This window comes from Perissodus microlepis, chromosome 12 (genome assembly GCF_051167445.1).
Source record: "Perissodus microlepis isolate ML-2025 ecotype Zambia chromosome 12, ASM5116744v1, whole genome shotgun sequence".
NCBI lineage: Eukaryota > Metazoa > Chordata > Actinopteri > Cichliformes > Cichlidae > Perissodus > Perissodus microlepis.
The window spans coordinates 23,491,098-23,509,846 of record NC_140472.1 but is presented as its reverse complement, the minus strand read 5'-3'; the positions used below and the strand labels follow the sequence as shown (position 1 = coordinate 23,509,846).

The 18,749-nt window shown below is 38.0% G+C and overlaps 1 protein-coding gene across 1 annotated transcript in view; it reads right to left on the bottom strand.

The window, feature by feature from the left end:
• Positions 1 to 11,360: 11,360 nt before the first annotated feature.
• ipo11 (importin 11) overlaps positions 11,361 to 18,749 on the bottom strand; it is a 119,577-nt gene continuing 112,188 nt past the window's right edge. The window contains exon 30 of the mRNA XM_084947468.1: positions 11,361 to 13,379. Within this exon, the coding sequence (XP_084803594.1) occupies positions 13,215 to 13,379 (165 nt within the window). The 3' untranslated portion in view covers positions 11,361 to 13,214. The remainder of the gene's footprint in view (positions 13,380 to 18,749) is intronic.

Here is an 18,749-nt window from a genome sequence, read left to right as displayed (position 1 = left end):
TATGGACACAGTCCAGAAAGATAAATGGCAAAGAAAGGTGATTTTGATTTAAGGACTTTCAGCGTGGTATGGTTGTTGGTGCCAGACGGAGTGGTCTGAGTATTTCAGAAATGCTCTCCTGGGATTTTTCCACAAATCTGTCTCTAGGGTTTACACAGGAATGGTGTAAAAAACAGTTCTATGGGTGACGAGGCCTTGTTGACATCAGAGAAGAATGACCAGACTGCTTTGAGCTGATAGGAAGGCGACAGTAACTCAAGTAACCACTTGTTACCAGGAGAGCATCTTGTTACTCCAAGTCGAGCCTTGAAGCAAATGGGCTACAACAGCAGGAGATCACACCAGGTGTCACTCCTATTAGCTAAGAAAAGGAAACTAAGGCTACAATTTTCACAGGCTCACTAAAATTGAACAATAGAAGATTGGAAAACATTGTTTGGTTTGAAGAGTCTTGACTCCTGCTGCAGCATAGTGCACAATGGTAGGGTTTAGAATTTGGCATAAACCGCATTAAAGCATGGAACCATCCTGCTTTGTATCAATAGTTCAGTCTGACGTTGATGGTGTAATTGTGTGGGGATATATTCCTGGCACATTTTGGGCCCCTTATTACTCCATGATGCCACAGCTTACCCAAGTATTGTAGTTGACCATGGCCAAAGTGTGCACTTCTTCTAAAGGGCTGCTTCCAACAAGGCAACACATCATGTCACAAACCTCAAGAGATCCCCAACTGGTTTCTTGAACATGACAGTGACTCCAGATCTCAATTCGTGCAATGGCAGATTTGCAAGGCAGATGTACAGTTGACGAATCTGAAGCAACTGTGCGATGCTATCATGCTAGTGTGCACCAGATATGAACCAAAATATCTGAGAAGTGTATCCAGCATTGTATTGTTAGCTCTGACAGCAAACATGTGCACACTGTACCAAGAAAACCCTAGTGAACGCCCTGGCACCAAAGTTAGGCATCATAGATCTAATACTTACCAGGTAAAACTTTAATATAAAGCCCATGTGTCTGGGGAAAGAGTTAAAACTAGAAAACAATATGTCATTTACACATGATGCACCATCATGTAGGAAACACCACAAAGAGTTCATACTGGTACAATAATTTGCTGGAAATTATAAAAAAGCTAAACCTATTCATGTGTAATGACACCTCTACTGTGTGACACACACATCAGCCAGACAGCACACCGAGCCATAATATCATAAGCAAATGCTTTCATAGATCAAATCCTTTCCTGAACTTGTAAATCTCCTATAATGCGAAATTGAAACCACAGGCAATCAGGTAATCCAACAAGGCGTCTGGACCTCCAGGGCACCCATAAATCTCTTGTTGAGATTCCTCCCTGTTGTGGGCGCACTACAACTGACGTGTGAAAGCCAGAGGCAGCCAACAGTTTTTAGAGTGATGTTCACTATACTGAGGAGAAAGCTGGAACGTTTCCATGTTGTGATATTAAAAAGGTGACAATGTGAGGTGCTACACCACCGTGAGCACATTCTCTTTTGATGCTGCTGCAATTACAGAGGAGTTCTACCACACTATTAACATCGTTTTGATCCTGGATTGTGTACCTTTACAGAGAAATGCCTGCATAATATTCATATATGCAACCTTGTAATCTCTTTCCCTGGTAGGAAACATAATGACAGATTTTCCATCCAATATTAATCAGCCAACAGTAGAGAGAGACAGAGAATGAGTAAGAATAGAAGGGTCGAAGGGAGACTCGGATAAGAACAGGAGGACGCGGTGAGCGTGTGTTTGTGCGTGTGTGATGGTGATTGCACACCCCACTTTCACTCTCTGATCACGCACTCCACTTACAGGTACTTCGGTGAACCTGAAACCACTCTGTCAAACATCTGTCAAGAGGCTGTCAGCGTGATTATGGGGAGCCACATCAAACAAAAGCTCGCAGTCATTGCAGCTGCCGTGTCACAGTTAAACTTGCAGCCCATCAGATGTGAAATTAGCCAATGACAATTTTAACTCCTGTTTGAAGAGATGTCATTTAGCTAATTACCACCAATGTATCCCTTCTACGGTGGAGATTAAAGTCTCATTTTGACTATAAACACTACTCCTGATACGATATGGAAATATAGATGAGCAGCTGCAGTGACAGAAGAAAACTATCCTCTGAGTTTCTCCACAGGGTGGTCACTATAATATGAACACCTAATGGTAATTATTCAGTCCAGTACAAAAGCACTGCAGAAAATATTTTGGCAATGCTTACAAAGTCAAATTTGTGTTTGTGATTTTGACTGGGGTATCACTTCACCTCTAATTTATCACGCTGTGTAACATGTTTCAGAAACTGTGAGCTTCAAAGACCTGCAACATCACCACATTCTCCAGGGGGATTTCCTCGTTGTTGTGAACATGGACAGGGGATTCCACTGCCGATGTCTATATCAAACAAAAAACTGTACAAAAACAGCTTTTTCTGTTACAGTAAGGCTCTTTGCTTTTCTTTCTCACTAACTGCATTTGTGACAATTCACAGACATGTCTCTTGGACTGCGAATCTATTTTGTTCATGTGGACAGTACTGCCACAATACCTGAAAGATTACAGCACACGCAAGTGGCTTGCCGCTGCGCTCGGCTCCACTTCTGTCGTGCACAGCTGGAGCTGAACAGGCTCAACACGAGAGAGGGGGTTCATTAATCCCATGGCAACAGCTTCCTCACGTTTACTCACAGGAATGTGATTCTCAGTCATTTTTCTGTGATTATGCGCTGCTAATTTAAGTGCTTTTTTCTTAATTTATCTTGTTTTACTAATAGTCACTTAGTCCATGAATACCCTCCAATGAAAATGCTTAATAGACTATACACTCAAGTAATCTTTCTGTGTTCCCAAGAACGATATTACTCTGACTTCTGTGCCTTTTTACATTTTTTTTTTACTTTATTCACCTTGCTCTGAGTGCCATTAAACAGCGAATAACCGATAAGAGGACATTTTAGTTTATAATACCACTGATAAGGGCCTGTCTTTTCAGATACAGGCCTTATCTACTTTCCTTTATGGCTACCACTTATCAATGATTCCTTTCCAGACATTTCAGGGGATTACTTTAGGATTATTTCACTTCCAGAATTCCATCCGTTTACACTATCTTTTCATGGATAATACAATGACATTGACAGCCTGAAACATCTATTTGTGGGGAAAATGAACTTAAATAAATTTCTTCTTTAGGAAAGCACTGGTCCATTCAGTTTTTTCATGTTTAGAAAAAAAGGGGTAATGCTTTAGGGTAGTTAGGGATAGTCAAAGTGTCTAGTTTTGAGCGTCAGCTGTGGTCTCAGCTTTTTTTAACTTAATGCATACAAACAACCTGTATGCATAACATGCATTTTGATTGCATCTAATCATCTCTTCCTATTGAGTTTCAACACCCTAATTTTAAGCCTTTGTGAACAAGCACATTTGCCAACTGTCTTAAAGTCAAGACTGTTTTTTTGCTTCGCTCCACATACGGCACAAGTCTGCTGTGGGAAAATCATTGTTCTTCTTGTCGTTATTACTCTTGCTGTATGTTTGCGCTGACGTTGGAAAATGATCCCGCCTGATGTTGTGCGGTGGGTAAAATTCCAAACATTCAATGCTGAAGCATTTCCACAGTACTACATATGCGTTTTACATTAAATAGGTCATAATGTGTTGCTTTTCAATGAATTCTCTAAATGAAACGACTCTTTAATACAGTGAGGAAAAAGGTAGTTTGTTATCACTGTGCCCTGGGCGCTGGACTCAAACTAAAATGTTGCTTGACATCAACATTAATGTGCAGCTATTGGGAGTCTTTTTGTTCACAGCTGAAAATGGATTACTTCCATCCAGAAACCTTGACTAAAAACATTTTCATATCATCGCCTTTCCTAATTTTCTCACTGGCGTAAGGCGAGAAACACTCTTTTGTTTTACCTTTAATGTCAGCCGATGCCATGATGGCTTGCGGAGACGGATTAGTTTGTCAATACCTAAGTCAGGAGAAAAGAAGATCAAAACAACAACACATAAATTAAGCGACTCAATTAGAAAGAAAATAGCCTACTAATGCTGTACAGGTCACAAGAACCCCCTGGTTTTACAGATGATCGATACAGTGGTCAGTTCCATATATCACTTATCTTCAGTGGAAAGAAAACCTTAACATAATGGATCTAAATCCATTTCAGGCCACAGGATTGTAAATTGAATGAATAATAATTGAATAATAAATAAACCATTAGCAGCCCAAATGCAGATTTTCCAAATAAATTCACCTGAATAAAGACTAGTATACAATAACATTTCCTAATTTAGATAATAAATAATATACGAAATATACGATGAGCAAAAAACAAAAACTGCTTTAATATACGAGTTGTTTCTGGCACTTGCTAAGGAAATATTTTACTCTCATAAGGTACTGAGGGTTGATAACCAGCCAAAGACAAAAAGTCTTGAGTCATATCCTGAGATAACTGACAATGTGTTGATAAGAGAGAGAAAGTGTGGCAGTAATATGACTGCAGTATAACTACTACTCTATTCTATATGAGCAAGAGGGAGGCAAAAGATGAAAACAAGACTGCATTATTACTGGAGTCCCCACCTGTGGGTTTCACGTTGGCTTCACTTCTTACAGCCTGCAGCGTAAAATGTACTGTGATACTCTGAGGCGTGAAGTAGAACATCTCCATTTCCTGCGTTCCCGTCTCTGGTCTTTGACAGAATTCCTGTGACATTTTGTCTTGTAGTTTCAGCTCTCATTAAATATTTATTTGCATTATGCTGCCGTACTGCTGATGAGTAGCAGGTTGTGAAAGCCTATTTTTACTTGTAATGATGATCTAAGAAGGTGTGTACTCGTTTGTACAAGTGTCAAATAGTGGCACAATCCTGCAAGATTTCAGTTAGCGTAAATGAAAAACAAAGACAGAAACATTGTGTTAAACGAAATAAAACACATACACAGAAAAATAAGCTATAAGTACTGAGTAAAGAAAATGTGTTAAGAGTTCATCTCTGTCAGTTTGGTCAGGTTTGTCCTTACAACAAAGATGATGAGGTTTTGGTGCATATGTTTGTTAAAACTGGGATGTCTACATAACTGAGTGAGTTGCCTTTGTGAAGCGTTATGTTTGTATAGGAATACATATTTTGAACCTCTTAAATCACGCCCCAGATCAGGGGATGAAGGGAGCTTTAATTATCCACAACAGCACTTTTGGAGCCTTTAATTATTGAGTAATTATAACTGATAGGCAGGTTAACGCATATTACTGTCAAATTAGTTCATTTTTTTCATGCTCTGCAATCTGGTGTCCCTTTCTTGGACAGTATGGAGATATGAGTTATAGAAAATAAGTACATCCCACAGCTGCTTACACTTCAGAACATATAGTTCTCCTTGTCTTTGCTGTAATCCGTTCATGGCGCAGATGTAAATAAAGCTCTGGTAACATTTAGCTAGTGCTCCAGAACAAGACTGAGCATGAAATGCAAAGTTTCCAACAGCTCTACAAATATCACCAAACACAAAAACTACCTCTGGGCAGTTTGTCACAAAAGGTGTCTGCTAGCTAATGTATTGCTAGCAGACAACTGCTGAATTTGCCAGTGAGAGAAAAAACATGTTGTTGTGTGAAACTGAGAGGTAAGACAGGAGAGGAAGAAGAGAGATTTTTTTTAAAAGTCAAGTTATAAGTTTTTAAATTAGATATTGGATCTATACATAACATGCTGCTGAATTATAGATTCTTTTTTTTTAAATGAACTTTTTACAGTGATGCACATTTTTGGACTGGAGCAGAGCATCCTATAGTAATTGTGGTGAATGTCTGGTCACATTACAGGTGAGGACATCAACTTATAGTTAAGGTGATGATGCTGATTACATTCACTCAATGAATACTATCTTTTCTGCTAGCTTTATAGTGTGTAGGCGTTTGCAATCATCCATACAGCTTATTAAAGATTTGTTTATATCTTGTCGACTTCAACTGGGTAAATTCACAGAGCAGTGAAAGTTAAAAAACAAATCAATAGTGATAAACAAATCAATATAAAGTTTTATAAACAATAAAATAAACAAAATTAATATGAGCAAAATAAAATTCCCAAATTGGTAATTAAAATGACTTGATATGACAAAATACAAATCAACGATTATAAAAATACAAAAATACTTCAAACTGTGGAGCTTTAATTGCATCGAAGTAGGCCTTCATTAATTATTCTGTTTTGCTTTAAAAATCTAAAGCGGTATTATTAAATTCATTCTTCAGTTCAACCATCACTTCAAAGATAGTCACTCTGTTATCCAAAATGATTTTTGTCCATTAACTAATATATTAATTATTAATTTACCAAAATAATAATTTGGTCAGGATGCTAAATGGCATTATCATTGCTGTGACTAATGTGACAGAGTCATGTCCACTTTACACACACTCCCCCCACCTGGCGCTATTTCTACACGAGGTAATCGATCTCATGTCAGTGCTCTCTGAATAGGGAGCACTGACTGGTTGGTTGGTTGGTTGATTGGTAGGTTCCATACAACTGTCACACTTGCCTAAAAATCTCATTAATCAGTGGACCAAAGTGACACTTCAATCAGCAAACTTTTCATATTCCTGTAACAGAAGCGAGATTTCGAACACACACAGATGCGCACACAGGAGCACACGAGGACACTGAGTCATCAATACGATGAGTGCACATACACCTACTTGAAAGACATGCAGTATGGCCACATAATGATCGCACATGCCAAGAACTTCAGGTTTTAATTACAGGCTTCCACTGGCAGACAAGAACCGCCACTTCTAATCAGAATCAATGCATAGACAAATGGGCGCTCACCCACATGCTGTCACTGATACTTTTCTTCTACATAACCCGCACACAATAAAAATGACACAATCAGGTAGCTGTTGAAGCATGGCAAAGGAAGGACATATTTAAATTATGCTTTAGGCAAATATATTTTGCACATAGTCACCGTCCACTAAATCCCACAGGTGTTCTATTAGAGTTATAAACTATAAAACTATAAACTATAAAAGTGTGATATTGACAGATAGGACTACCATTAACTTTTCAAGGCCACATTAAACAAAGTGCTATTCTTCAGAGATTTTGGTCCACAGCGATGACAGCCTCGCACAGATGAATCTCTTGTTCCACCACATCTCTAAGGGGCTCTAATGGATTGAGATCTGATGACTGTGGAGGCCATTTGAGTGAACTTTCATAATACCAGTTTGAGATGATCTGAGCTTTGTGGGCTGGCATGTTATTCTGCTGGAATCAGCAATCAGAATACGGGTACCCTGTGGTCAGTGCATCCATCTTTAGAGTTTTAGGCTCTAAAGTGGAACATGGCTTTGAGGGATGTCGAGTGTGTGAGCAGACTTGTCACGAATATCCAAGTTATAGACAAAAACAGGTATGTGTAAAGAAATAAACATGATTTAAAGGTTCTGCAATGCATTTCAGCAGTTTGAGAAAAATGTATCAAATAGTTATTATATTTCATTTTTTTAAGCTAATACAATCAAAGTGTAAAAATTGTAGCCTTAGGACTGTGCCAGGGCTGCCCCTTCAGTCATTAAGATCAGGTAAATGTTTGCTGGCTGTGGCTTCATACTTACTATGATTAATGAGACTGGATATCATTTCCAGAACCAACTTGGAGCAAGGAAAAAAAGGTAAAAAAACAAAAACAAAAAAACATTAAAGATATTTAAACTTCGCTTGCTATCTTTGAAAAAGCCTTCAACAGCATTTTTGTAAGTTAATTGCTACAAATGTGCAATGTAAGTATTAAAACTGTCTACACTGTAGTTTTTGTCTCTGAAGAGAATTTTTTTTTTTAAAAAAAGGTACCAAAACAGTGAAAATAAATAAAGTGAAGCAGAAAACTTCACTGCACCGATTAAACAGGGCTTCTAAATTTATTTTGCTTTTTGATATTTTACCTCTTTTTCCTCATTCAGAAAAAATAAATATCTAAATGATCCCGGGTAATGAAATGATAAATGTACATAAATTAGAAGACTTAAATGAGAAAATTAGCAATTACCAAAGTTTTAGAGTGAACATGCTGCTGTGTAATGATAATCTTTGAAGTGGGAAGCTAATCCAATGAAGAATGCAAATTATTGATTAGAGCTAATCCTCCCTGGTCTCCTGTCATGCATACCACAGGATAATTAACAAAATGCTTTGCGGATAAGTCTACCTGTGGTTCTTATCTGTTTCTACAGAACTACACTGGTAGCAATAGGATGAAAGAGAGTGGGAGAAGAAAGATGAATGGCCGAGTCCCTTGGATTAATAGTGCTGGAAAGGAAGAAAGGCAGGGTGGGAAGTGAAGATGGGTGCAGAATCTTTAATCACCCCTTCTGCACTCTATAAGCCACTCAAGTGACCAGTAGCCAGAAGTAGATTTATTCTCTACCAATTAAGACAAATGGGCCAATTCCTGCCACTGCTGCCTTTTAGCATTAAAAAAATGCATATTAAAAAAAAAAAAAAGAAGCAAAAAGCTGTAGTGCTGTTTTAAATGCAACTGAAAATAGAGTACAACGATTCTCAAATAATTTAAACCGTATATATAGATAGAAGAGTACAAAGTGGGCGTATAAAAATGTTAAAATTTCTTGGCATGTACAGATGAAAACAGAATTAATGGTACAAGTATTTCCAAAGTGCTGTTAAATAGAGCAAAGACTTTTTAACACCACTTTTTCAAGCATCCTAGTTTTTTTTGGACGTCCTGCTTCTACTGATGATCAGTCAGATGTGATGCATTTAGTTCGCTAGACATGATTGGGAAAGGCATGTCTGTCTATATGAGGTCCCATATTTGACATTGCATGTCGGGGCACAAACCTAGCCATGACATTGTGTGTAGACCTCTGAGACAGGATTGTATCGAGGCAAAGATCTGGGGAAGTGTACAGAAACATTTCTGCAGCATTCTGAAGGTCCAAAGAGTGGCCTTCATACATAAATGAAAAGAAGTTTGGAAACGTCAGGACTCTTCCAGGAGCTCACCACCTGCCACTCTGAGCAATCCGAGTAGAAGCGCCATAGTCAGGGAGATGACCAAGAACCCGTCGATGACAGAGCTCCAGCATTGCTCAGTGGAGAGAAGAGAACCTTCCAGAAGGACACCCATTTCCCAGCAATCCACCATTCAGGCAAAATTCTCATGTCGGGTAAAAATGAAGAAAGTCTTTGACCTTAATGTCACGCGTAATGTCTGGAGGTAACAGACGCCACTTATCACCTGCCAATACCATCCCTACAATGAAGAATGGTGGTGGCAGCATCGAGCTGTGGGGAAAGATGAATGCAGCAATGTACAGAGACATCCTGGATGATAACTTGTTCCAGAGTGCTGTGGACCTCACACTGGGGCCAAGGTTTGTCAACATATTTTTGTCTTTATTTTTAAATACATTTGCAAAAATTTCAACCAAAGTTTGTTCACTTTGTTATTATGGGGTACCGCATGTAGAATTTGAGGTGAAAAATGAATTTAATCCATTTTGGAATAAGGCTGTCATGACAAAATGTGGAAAAGGTGAAGTGCTGTGAATATTTTCCAGATGCACTGTAATTGTTCTCCAGGTTGTGCTTTGCATACAACAGTTTGGCTTGAACGTGTCAATGTGTGCAGGATTCTAGTGATTGTCTTCTTAGAGACTTCAATTCCCAACTAGGCTAAGTCATTTACTAGTGTCTCGGAAGTTGTTTTGGGGTCTTTAGACACACTTCACACCTCTTTTCATTACAATCTTTCAGAATCTTTGACTTCCTACCTGCCAGGCTCATTGTTATGGCTGAATAATATTGAATTCCTGATTATACTTGTCACTCCAGTTCTTTTTATATCCATCTCCTGTTTTGTGAGCATCAACAATTTCCCACCCAAAGTTTTTCTGAAGTTGTTCTTTTGTTTTTGATGCTTTTTCAAGTGACAGCTCAAACACTTACTGATGTTTTATACTGTGTCAAATAGAACCCTCAGTTTTTGGTTGATTTTACAAGCTTTAAGCATTTCAAAGTTAAAGTGTAGCCATTCCACAGCAGTGGTTTGTGCTATAGGTCAATAAAAAAAGCAAGTTTTTCAGGGGGCTAATAATAATGCCCCTCGTAATTTGTATGTTTTGTTTTCTGTTGCTGCAATAATTCTGATAATGTGCGCAAACAGAAATAGAAATAGTACGTTTAAAATAGTATGTTGAAAAGTAAAAAAAAAAAAAGTGCAATCAAATGCTTTAAAACCATCGTTGGGGTCACCACTTTTGAAAGCTTGTGGGAATTTAGTCAGCTAATTTTACCAGTTACCTGAGATTTTCAACCTGGCGTTTGTTTTTTTCAAGTATTACAGTTTTGTCTCACACAGATCCATACAGTGTGCACACCAATCAAAAGGCATATCGTGGATGACTTTCTAATAACTTTGGTGAGGGTGAAACCATTTTGTACAAAAATTTATTCCCCAGAATGAATTGTAATAATCTCAGTCATCACTTGAACTCTCTCATAAAACTATCATAAAGTCATATTTATTCTGTGCATTGGCATCACTGCCCCTCCCTGAGCCTGCTTCTGCCAGAGGTTTCTTCCTGTTAAAAGGGAGTTTTTCCTTCCCACTGTTGCCAAAGTGCTTGGTCATAGGGTGTCATATAATTGTTGGGTTTTTCTTTTGTATGTATTATTGTAGGGTCTACCTTACAATATAAAGCGCCTTGAGGGGACTGTTGTTGTGATTTGGCGCTATATAAATAAAACTGAACTGAATTGAATCTTTTCTATTGCTCAAACCAAAGAGCCACAAGCATGGCTGTAGGATCTAGTTCTATTTTCTACTAATTGCCAGTTAATTTCCTTGTACTTTCTCAGTAGTTATTGCCCCATTTTTCTAACTGACAGCTACCTTTAAAAAAACGAAAAAGAAAAAAAAAAAGAGCGTCTACCAAACTGACTTGAGTTTGCACATCAGTCATGCTGTACTCTCAAGAGAGGATACATCTAAACCTTATGCTTACCATCATATTTCAGTGTCCTGAGGCTCTCCCACTCGTGCTCCTTTCCAGTGGCTCAGTCCTTGATGTTCCAGCATTAAGGACAACTTCCAAGTCCATTGTATTATCTGCAGGACAATTATGTCTGATCTGCTAGAAAAATGCACTTAATAGAATCAGACTGCAAAAAACAAAAAAACAAAACAAAACAAAACAAAACAATACATCAAAAACTCAATAGGGACTACTGTTTTCAGTTACACAAAATAAGCAATGGGAATACAAAGACAACTATTCTGGCTGATTACTGCATTTTATTGAAGGCTTTGGAATATAAGTATTTTTCCCCATGAAAACATAACCAAGAGTTATAGCTCCAGAACTTCCTCTACTATGTCGTTTTGAAAACAAACTTAATAATTTCCATCAAGAGTTAACAAGTGAAGAAATCTTGTACTGTTGAACTAGTTAAGTAGTCAACATAATAGTAAAAAGGTCTTGTGTTTCACGGGCAGGTAAGGCTGAAAGCATAAGGCTGTAAGTCTGACTGCTACTCAACTCTTATCACAGTGTCAAAGGAGCTAATGTCAGGGCCATCGCTTTCCCAAGAAGGTTAACACGCACCACGATGAAAAAAGAAAACAAATTGTTAAACCATAAAAAAAACTTATGTAAATGAGTCTAAAATTGCAACATAGTTTAGACAATGTTTCCTACTGCGTGTGTGTAAAAATGCAACTATTAAATACTTAAGTGCCAATATTCAGTAATTTATTACTTTTCTTTATCAAATAGGTTCGTTCCTATTTATTAAGCATTTTAAGATAGAACACAAAAAACAAATGAGTCCTCTCAAATCAAATATATCAAACTATCACGCCAATTACAGGCCAATTCAGAAACAAAAATAAAAAGACTGCAGGACAGCTAACTTCTTTTCCACTAGTGATGCATTGTGATTCTTTTCAATGGCTCTGAAAGCCACTTGATAACAGCCGCACAGGCCAGAATTAAATTCTTCCAAATTAAAGTGATGACGAAACCTAACAGCATGTCACATTTGGAATAAGTCAAAATGAAGATGTGGCAACAAATCAAGATAAGGCTCTCAATGCGCCTAATGCAACTTCAGCCTAGTATGCACAATCCTGTCGCACTACTCTGAGGTCTTCTACCATTGTGTTTAAGTATACTGACGTGAAAAGAATGAAAAAGATGTGACCGTTTTGGTTATTAAAGTGCTCCAACACACCATCAATTAGCAGCGGTATGTATATATAAACATAGTTCAGCACTTTTACAAATCAACCATTTAAAAAGCCCCCATTCTGCAATCAAAAAACAAAAAACAAAACTCTAAGCCACCATACAAAGAAAACCAAAAAAAACACTTTAGTTCTCTCAGTAGTTACTTCAATTTGACCTCAGGTTATGACAAAATTATTATTAAAAAAAATAGCTGTAGAGAAATTAACATGACGTAAAAACAAACTACAAATAATGTCAGGCAGAATATCATCCATACTTTACATACATACAAAATTACATTTCATTTTTTTCTCTTTTAAGAATAGATTCTGTAAACACTGCTTCAGGTCCTTCAGGTTTGGTTTATCCCCTTTTCTGCTACAATCTGTATGTTTTTCCATAGAAAATAGTCCGAGGCTCCTGTTCTGGCACTGCAGATGATTCTTCCCCCACCCCCATACTCCCCAACCTTCGCAACATTAATACAACTTTTTCAATTTTCTACCTATTTCACAGCAAAGCCAAAAAAAGTGAGGAAAAAATATAAGTATTGAGTGGAAGCTCTAGTGCGTTGATGTTGTCATGTAGGTGTTTTAAAAACGTGAAGATACTCTGACCCACATAAACCCAGTCTTTATAAAAAAGGGAAGGACAAGAAATAAGATAATAGAGAGGATGGTGGGGGTCGGTGGGGGCATGGGGTGTTAGCTGAGGACAGTTGACAAGGCTAGGTTTTGAATATAGATAAGGCATAGCATGGGCAGAGGTTGGGGAGGTTTGAATTGGGAGTCCACATGTCAGGCAGACTGTTAGCCTTTCCAGTACATTTTCAAAAATGGGGTCAGAGGGTAGCATTAGGCAAGGACGTTTCTGTAAGGTAGTGAAGACTTTAGATGTGATTTAGAGGCCTTGGAGGAACTCCTGGAGCTGCCTGACGAGCTCCGTGTCCACAGTTTCCATCAGGGCTCCAAAGCCCTGGTCCCCCATCAGGGCCTGCTGCGCCTTCAGCTTTTCATAGACAAACTGCTGGAGAGAAACGCTGTGCACCGGATCCTCCAGGGCCAACTGCAGGAGGACAAAGAAAATGGAGAGTGGAAAAATTAGTGATCCCACCTGAGAAAGGGTCTGTTAGGCAGCGCTTTGGGAGAAAACAAAAACACCAGCAAATCAGCTGCTCATGGTTGTAATGTAGGTCTTAACAGTTCCCATACATTCATTTCAGAGGCTGTTCAGGATACAGTAAGTAAATATCCAACTTTGAACTGAAGGGAGGATTAATGTTCTGGTACAAACTCAGATCTGGATTTTAGATTTTTTCCTCTCAGACTCGATTTCATTTTCATGATCTAATAACTTTTGGAAGAGATGCTGCCGTAGACCAGGCCATTATTTTTGGTTACTGTCTCGGTATAGAAGCTTTTACTCCGGTTTCAGAATTTTTAATGGTTTATATGAATACTTAGCACTCTGAAGGACAACTACACATTTCCTTTTTGCGACGCAGGATTATTGGTATTGCACACTATAAATAGTGGAGAGATACAGAGCAATATATACAAAGTATGTGACAGGAACAAAACAGGATGAAACACAAAAATTCATGACTACAGAGAGGTACTCCACCTAGAGAATAAGGAAAGCGTATCTTAATTAGAAAAGAGAGTCTAATCTTGATTCACTTAAAGAAAGAATATCAACATAATCCATAAAATGAGCTGCTTGACAAAAAAGGCAAATCCACTAATTACTCTTAATTTTATTAATGCCTGCTATGTGTGGCAATGTGTGTAAGTAGGTGTGTAAAGGACTTTCACTGAAAATGCACTGAGGATTTTTTACAAAAAAGGAGGAAAATACAACAGAAACCTTTTACGTGTGGTGACTGACATATACAACTAACAGAAAACGTACACAAGGAAAAATAATTCAGTATTCACAGTCACTGTCATTCATCTTATACCGAAGAAAGCGCTGGAAAAATAATAATTGACAACAGTGTAAAAAAACAAAAAACAAAAACAAGCACAGAAGACTTGAATGGTGGACTACAGCTAACACATTTCTGTAAACCTGCACACTCATTTATTTTCTGTGAAGCGAAGCAGAGGCAAACACAACAGATGGCAAAAGCCTGAAAGCCGGGACTCGGCCTGCAAATAAATTAGAGAGGTATACAAGTTCTGTTAACACCACTGCACAAACAAAACTTCCACGCATACAGTCAAGTTTTGAAGATTTCTTTTTGTGTGTGTCTTATAAAATGTATAAAGACAATTTTAGTCACCCTTATATGTTTTTAATCAGTGTGGGTACCTTACTATATCACTGTTTGTAACATTTCCACGTATTCTGGCTCTTTTTTTTTTTGCTATGATTTCCCCACAGATTAATTATCATTGTTGCTTCAAAGCAGGTGGGTATCTTGAATTTCAAAAAAACTCTCCTTGTGATCTCCTTTATCACCTAGCACAAACTTGACATTTTGGCGAGCGTGTTCACTCTTAATCACATCAGCCCACAACTGAAAAACAACTCTGGGTCCTTAGAGAAGCACAATATTGCAGTGGCAAATCTTAGTCTCTAGCCAATCACTGGAAACAATACTTGTCATACTAATTTGGTCTTCGTCATTACAATGCTATCAAACTAGTAAAGAGTGGATGCTGTAGAGTGGCTTAATGGAAAAGCTTTCATCTAAGCTGCATAATTACCTTCTCTCTGTATACCACAACATCTTTAAGGTCTTTTTTGTGTGTATGGGTGTGTGCGTCTGAAGCCACATATCATGGCACTTGAATTTTTTAATTACTATGGTCCTCTTAAGCATCTACTATGATCAAACTAGGGAAAACATTATTAATGCAATTCTTCATATGTCTCAGTAAATATCAGATTAGTTTGGGTTAAACAGGAATAGAAGCAATTAAGTCTGTATGTAGAGATTACAATATTTCAGCAATGTAGCCCCTTATCAGGACTGCACACTTCATATATACTAAATGAGCTTTTTAGAAAAATGCCAGAAAAACAATTCAAGTCTTTGCATATGATAGGGTGTGGATGAAAGTTTGCTGAAGTAGTGTAAATTATTAATAAATATTATAATTGTTATTAATAAAGATTAAAGAGAAATTGATAAGTGAATAGAATTAAGAAAATAAACAGAATGTACACTCGCCAAGGTACTTCATTAGTTAACCCTGTTCAACTGCTCATGAACCCAAGTATATAATCACCCAATCACATGGCAGCAACCTTATGGATTTATGTAGATATGGTCTTGATTGTATGGTTGAAGTTCAAACCAAGCATCAGAATGTGTAAGAAAGTTAACTTAAGTGACTTTGTATGGTTGTTGGTGCCAAACGAGCTGGTCTGAGTTATTTGGAAATTGCTGATCTACTAGATTTATAATAACCACTCGATATAACCAAGGTGTGCAGAAGAACAACTCTGAACCTACAACACACTGACCCTTGAAGCAGATCAGCTACAGCAACAGGAGACTACACAAGGTGACACTCCTATTCCTGTCAGAGAAGAACAGGAAACTGAGGATAAAATTTGCAAAGGCTCACCAAAATTGGAGAACAGACAATGCCTCTGATGAATGGAAAAAGAGAGATATCGAGAAACCCCTTTCCCACTTCCAGCACAAAGAGGAAGTAACATAAGTGATATGAGCAGAAGAATAGTCATTTTCTGTTGTAACAGAAATTTGGCGTAAGCAACATGAACTCATGGGTCCTTCCTGCCTGGTATCAGCAGTTCAGGCTGTTGCTGGTGGTGGAATAGTGAGGTGGGGGGTGGGGTATTTTCCTGGAACACTTCAGACCCCTTTCAACCAAGTGAACATTGTTAAAATGCCACAACTAACCTCTATTATGCTGCGATCATCATCTCTTTATGACCGCAGTGTATCCATCTTCTGATGGTTGCTTCAAGCAGGATAACACATCCCTGACAAAACTCCTCTTAAGCTGGTTTCACAATGAATTCATCACAATCACCATGTCTCCCATCCAATAAAGCACATTTGGGCTTTGGAGAAACAGTAAATCAAATTGTGGATGCGCAGGAATAGCAACTTGTTGAATATGTCCCACAAACGAAACAAAGCCGTTCTTAAGGAAAATGGGGGGCCAACCTGGTAATAGTGAGGTGTAAATGTTTCTGTACCCCAAAAAATAAAGTTCTGAGATAGAACAATGGACTGTATTTAGGACATGCTGTGTTGAGACTGTGCACATAGCAACACTGATCAAAAGCAGTTTACAATGTTGCCACTATCAGTATAAACAGTATGCATGACCCATTGTCAACACAGGGGGAAAAACAAGGGCAGAGATGAGAAGACAAGAGAAGAAGAAAAAAAAATAACAGTGGCACGAGGCAACAAAAGGTGTAGATGTGATGGGTACAAAGGAATGAAATGTGATAAGGGAACGAGGAGACAAATGTGACAAAAGAGGGAAAGAATCGTCATGCATGGGAATTAAGTACCAGGAACTGGCTAAGTAATGTGGTTCAGAGAACCCCATAAAGGCAGTGAGTGATAAAAACAAGATGACGTGGGATGTAAGAGTGGGCAATCATAGATCTACCTCATTGTTCAGGACAGAGAAAAGAGATGAGTGGGAAACATGAGAGAGTTGAAGAGAGACAGCTGAAATGACAGGGGCTGTAAAAGCCTTCATCTCTAAAGTAATCCCGAGACTACTGTTGTCCTTTTCCAAAGCAAACAGTTCTCAGTTATTTCTATAAAAACATCAGTGTTATTTAAAATTGGCCTATGAGGGACTTTAAACACACTTAATTCACACAACATCATGTGTACCAGGGACCAAGATCCTTAAAGCTCTCTGAATGACAGGCTCACAAAAAGACAAATGGTATTAGTACAATGATTGCCAATACTGGTTTCGGGACTGGGATTAACAAGGACATATTGCACAGAGATGATAATCTCACAGACTTCACAATAGTAAGCCTTTTTTTTTTTTTTAGATCCTCAACTTTCTGATCTCTCAGACCTGCTCTCCTATTTCCACTCTTACAGTTTACTACAACAGACAACTCTATTCAGCCGAAAAACACATTTGTACTGTAGCAGAGGATATGAAAGGAAACTAAGTCAGGCAGACAAATGCTAACTGGAGTTAATGATGCAATAACCTGTACTTTTCCAGCTTTTATCTCACATCCCGTGGTGCCTCATGTCTAACTGCAAACACACAAATACTCCGCAAGAGCGCGAGTGTGTGAGCACATACACCGACTTCTGTGTGATGTAATAAACTGTGGGCCTGCATGATGTATTAAAGTGTAAACTAAGAACTGTATTGTGTAAGGAGATGCTGACAGCACCGGGCTTAGTGGATTACACTGCAGGCAAATGTTAATTTCATCAGCTAATTTATGACACATCATCTGCAGCCTCGCCAGCTCGTCGCCTTTAGAATCTCTAACTAGACATGTAAGCTGCTCTCAAGTGGTCAAATTTAACTCAAAGCATCATGCTGTTTAAGAGAAGCTATTGTCAACTCGGGTTTTAATGGCATCGCCGTCTTAAACAAATACCATCATATACATTAAAAAAAAGTAAACTTATATTCTCTTATTTTTTCTGCATGTAAATTTTCTGTCATGCATTATCAGTGTTTGGGTTATAATGTATTATGCATAACACTTAAAAGCAAAAATAATACATTATTTATTTGGTTCAAAGTGAGTAATCCATTACACTACTCCCTTTGGACACGTTTTAGACTTTTGTACTACTCCGAGAGGTGCGCTGTCACACACTTAGATTGATAAATCTACCTTTAAAACTAACATTTTCACACACATCAGCACAAAGCAGTATGGAGATCTTTGCACTTCCTGATTTGTAGATACTTTGCCATTTCTATACAGCTTTCTGTGTTAATCAAAGTTAGGTGATTTTTACACCATCTTGCATAAAAAGCAAGAAACAAAACAAAGAAACAAAACAAAACATGCATGACTTTCAATATAGAGATCATTTAACTCATGCACTGCAAGTGACAAATATTTGATTAACATTTGCATTTTGAGTGCTGAATTTAGGAGCAGTAATACGTTAGAAAAATGTAAAGTGATTACATTAATGTTCTTCCCCAAACATTGAGGATTAAATGCATTTTTCATAAGCAACATTATTTCTCTATTCATTATTTCATTATTTTTCTCTTGGCAGGTAGTCCAAATCTGGTGTATAAACCTTAGCATGCCAATTTCAGCCATTCTGTTAATAAACAGAAGGGAAGACAAAAACAATCCCATCAGGACACAAATACTGCATAATGAAGGTGGTTTTGTAAACTGGAAGCATTTCTCATTTATGTCATTTGTTCAGTTGCTTGATGGGAGTGAACTATGTGAAATATGATTGGTTCAGGTCATTTGAGGCAA